This window comes from Gekko japonicus, unplaced genomic scaffold (assembly GCF_001447785.1).
Source record: "Gekko japonicus isolate JY-2015 unplaced genomic scaffold, Gekko_japonicus_V1.1 scaffold4837, whole genome shotgun sequence".
Taxonomy (NCBI): Eukaryota; Metazoa; Chordata; class Lepidosauria; order Squamata; family Gekkonidae; genus Gekko; species Gekko japonicus.
Window position 1 is genome coordinate 67,727 of NW_015163232.1, and position 3,854 is coordinate 71,580.

Consider the following 3,854-nt stretch of genomic DNA (forward strand, 5'->3'; position numbering starts at 1 on the left):
GGAGAAGACCCTGATGCTGGGAAAGATTGAAGGTCAAAGAAGACGGGGACGGCAAAGGATGGGATAGTCAGACAGTGTCATAGATGCAACGAACATGAAATTGAGCAAACTTCAGAGGACGGCGGAACACAGGAAGGCCTGGCGTGATCTGGTCCATGGGGTTGCGAAGAGTCGGACTCGACTGTGCGACTGAACAACAACAACAAAAACTGTAGGCTGACACAGCTTGCCCTCTGAAACTCTTCTCAACAGGTCAGCTGTGTTGGACTGCCATGGAATAGCAGGGTTTGAGTCCAGTAGCACCTTATGAGACCACCAACTGCAAGGAGATCAAATCGGTCAATCCTAAAAGAAAGCAACCCTGACTGTTCCCTGGAAGGCCACATACTGAAGTTGAAGCTCAACTACTTTGGCCACCCAATGAGAAGGGAGCACTCACTGGAGAAGAAGACCCTGATGCTGGGAAAGATGGAAGGTCAGAGAAGACGGGGATGGCAAAGGATGAGAGGGATAGACAGTGTCATAGATGCAACAAACATGAAGTTGAGCCAACTTCAGAGGACGGCGGAAGACAGGAGGGCCTGGCGTGATCTGGTCCATGGGGTTGCGAAGAGTCGGACTCGACTGTGCGACTGAACAACAACAACAAACACACACACACACACACACATATGCTAAAATGCCAAAATATATGAAAACACAAACTGCAATTGAAATCACAGCATAAGATCATCAGTGCTAAGAACACAGATATCGATACAAGATGGCGGCGTTCTCTCAACATTGGAAGGTCGCCTACCACCATCGTCCAGGTTCCTGCCAGGCTGTTGGCAGCCGAGGAGAGGGCTCGCAGGAATGGGTTTAAATTATGGGCAGGAAGGTACCGGCTGGATATTAGGAAAACCCTTGTTTACAGTCAAGAGTTGTTCAGCAGTGGATTCTGCCGCCTAGGGAGGTGGTGAGGTCCCCCTCCCCACCAGTCTTTAAGCAGCAGCTGTCAGGGGTGCTCTAGGCTGGTCCTGCACTGACCAGGGGGTTGGGCTGGATGGCCCACAGGGCCCCTTCCAGCTCTGTGATTCCAAGGTTCTGTGCTCTCTGCAGCAGTATCATTGGTGTTCGCATTGGTGTGTTTATCCTGCTCTTCAGCCCAAGAGCTCTGAACGTCTCGGCTGTCCCTTCCGCTGTTTTGTCTTTACAGCAGTGCTTGGTGTGATTTCTGCTGCCATTGCAAAACAGATGTTGCTGCAGTTAATGTTGAAAGAAGCTGATATTATATCTCTTTGACAAATATTTTTGCAGTTGAGGCTTGTGTCGTTGTAGAGTGGAACCTTCCCATGCATTCATGCAATACATCCTATTCCTTTCTTTAACTTGTGGTTATATTTGAATGGTGGTCAGGGAAAGGAAAAATAAAATTTTAGTGGCAACCCTGGAGCTCACCACCTCCCCAGGCAGCTGACCCCACTGTTGCACGACTTTGACTGTCAAAAACCACTCAAGACCGTCATGTTTGCAGAAAGCACTTTATTATTGTTATTGGTATTATTAGGTATGATTTTACTGTTTTATCTGGTTTTATGTATGGGCTTATGCCCCTTGTAAGCCGCCCTGAGCCCGCTCGCAAGGAGGGCGGGGTAAAAACGCCTAAATAAAATAAATTAATAGATAAATAAAAAGCCCCCCCCCCCATATCCATCTGGTACCTTCCCGCCCTTAATTTAAACCTATGATTGTGAGTCCTCTCCTCCGCTGCCAACAGGAAGAGTTCCCCGCCCTCCTCTAAGTGACAGCCCTTTAAATACTTCGAGAGAGCCATCCTGTCCCCCCTCCGCCTCCTCTTCGCTAGACTGAACACTCCCGAGTCCCTCGGCCTTTCCTCCTAGGGCTTCGTCTCCCTACTCGTACTCCGTCCCTTTGCTTTCTCAGGGAAGTCCTCTCACTTCCGCTTGGTCGAACTCTCTGGAGGCTGCATTAAAATCGACGGCGTGAAGATCAACGACATCGGCCTGGCGGATCTCCGGAGCAAGCTCTCCATAATCCCCCAAGAACCCGTGCTGTTCAGTGGAACTGTGAGGTGGGTGTGCCCAGCCGGAGTGGGAAGTGCCCGCAGGAGAGGTGGATGTTCCACCACACTGGGACATCTATGCGCAAGCGGCTTTAGAATATAAGTCGCTCGGCTGGTTCCGTGCTGCCGCTCCATTTCCAGTCGCACGCAAGGGAGAAAATGGTCAGGATTGCGTCCAAAAGACAATTGGTTGTCATTCAGGCACATAATAGCGTGAAAGGTTGTGTTTGCGTTTGTTTATTTATTTATTAGGAACCAGTTTGGTGTCGTGGTTAAGAGTGCGGACTCTAATCTGGGAGAACCGGGTTTGATTCCCCACTCCTCCTCCACATGCAGCTGCTGGTGTGACCTAGGGTCAGTTATAAGTTCTCTCTGAGCTGTCCTCTCAGGAGCAGTGCTCGAAAGAGCTCTCTCAGCCCCATCTCCCGCATAGTGTGTCTGTTGTGGGGTTGAGAAGGGAAAGGGATTGTAAGCCGTTCTGAGACTCCTTCGGGTAGTGAAGGGCAGGGTATAAATCTCATCTCATAAATCTCAGAGCCAGTTTGGTGTAGTGGTTAAGTGCACGGACTCTAATCTGGGAGAACCGGTTTTGATTCCCCGCTCCTCCTCCACATGCAGCTGCTGGTGTGACCTAGGGTCAGTTATAAGTTCTCTCGGAGCTGTCCTCTCAGGAGCAGTGCTCGAAAGAGCTCTCTCAGCCCCATCTCCCGCATAGTGTGTCTGTTGTGGGGTTGAGAAGGGAAAGGGATTGTAAGCCGTTCTGAGACTTCTTCGGGTAGTGAAGGGCAGGGTATAAATCTCATCTCATAAATCTCAAAGCCAGTTTGGTGTAGTGGTTAAGTGCGCGAACTCTAATCTGGGCAAACCGGGTTTGATTCCCCACTCCTCCTCCACTTGCACCTGGCTGGATGACCTTGGGCAAGCCGTAGTTCTTGAAAAAGAGCAGTTTCTGTCAAGAGCTCTCTCAGCCCCACCTGCCTCACAGGGTGTCTGTTGTGGGGAGGGGAAGGAGTTTGTAAGCCGCTCTGAGACGCCTTCAGGTAGTGAAGGGCGGGGTATGAATCCAGTCTCTTCCTCTTCTTCTTCATCTCTTCTCTTCTTCTGTTTCGATTTATACCCCGCCCTTCCCGCAAGCAGGTTCAAGGCGGCTCGCGACCATTAATCAACGCAATCTTGAAAACAATTCAGTCAGGTAATAACAAATCTACAATAAAGTCAATTTGAAACAGCGCAGTGGGCAGTGCAGCATCTGCAGTTTCAGTTCCTGCAGCCGGGAAACGAGTGGGCCAGTGCCGAGCCATGGCGGCCTCATACAGCAGCAACAGGGAGGCCAGCTGGTAGACGTCCGCTGCCTCAGCCAAAGGCCTGGGGGAACAGCTCCATTTTGCAGGCCCCACGGGTCTCGCGGGGCCCTGATCTTGATCGGAAGCACGTTCCACCAGGCCTGGGCCAGAGCCGAGAAGGCCCTGCTTGAGGCTAGGCGGGCGTCTTTCGGGCCGGGGACAACCAGCGGGTGGCTATCCGCAGAGTGCAAGGCTCTTCGGGGCCACCTATGGTAGAGGCATTTGAATTTACCTAGTTGCCTCATTTCTCTTGCACAGAAATCAGATGTTTGATTTCAAGGGCTCAGACTCCCAGGCAGTCTGCAGAAAGCGAACAGAACTTGTGTGTTTTTAAAAATCTCAATTTGAAAGAAGGAGAAATTTGCCAGTTTGGAGCCTCTGAGGGGAGGGGCTGTGGATTGACGGAAGAGCCTCCGGTTTGCATACAGAAGGTTCCAGGTTCAGTT

At 51.0% G+C, this 3,854-nt stretch overlaps 1 protein-coding gene across 1 annotated transcript in view; it reads left to right on the top strand.

The window, feature by feature from the left end:
- ABCC5 (ATP binding cassette subfamily C member 5) overlaps positions 1 to 3,237 on the top strand; it is a 69,908-nt gene extending 66,671 nt beyond the window's left edge. Inside the window, exons 26-27 of the mRNA XM_015407190.1 lie at positions 1,927 to 2,074; positions 3,203 to 3,237. Of these exons, the coding sequence (XP_015262676.1) occupies positions 1,927 to 2,074; positions 3,203 to 3,227 (173 nt within the window). The 3' untranslated portion in view covers positions 3,228 to 3,237. The remainder of the gene's footprint in view (positions 1 to 1,926; positions 2,075 to 3,202) is intronic.
- Positions 3,238 to 3,854: the final 617 nt, after the last annotated feature.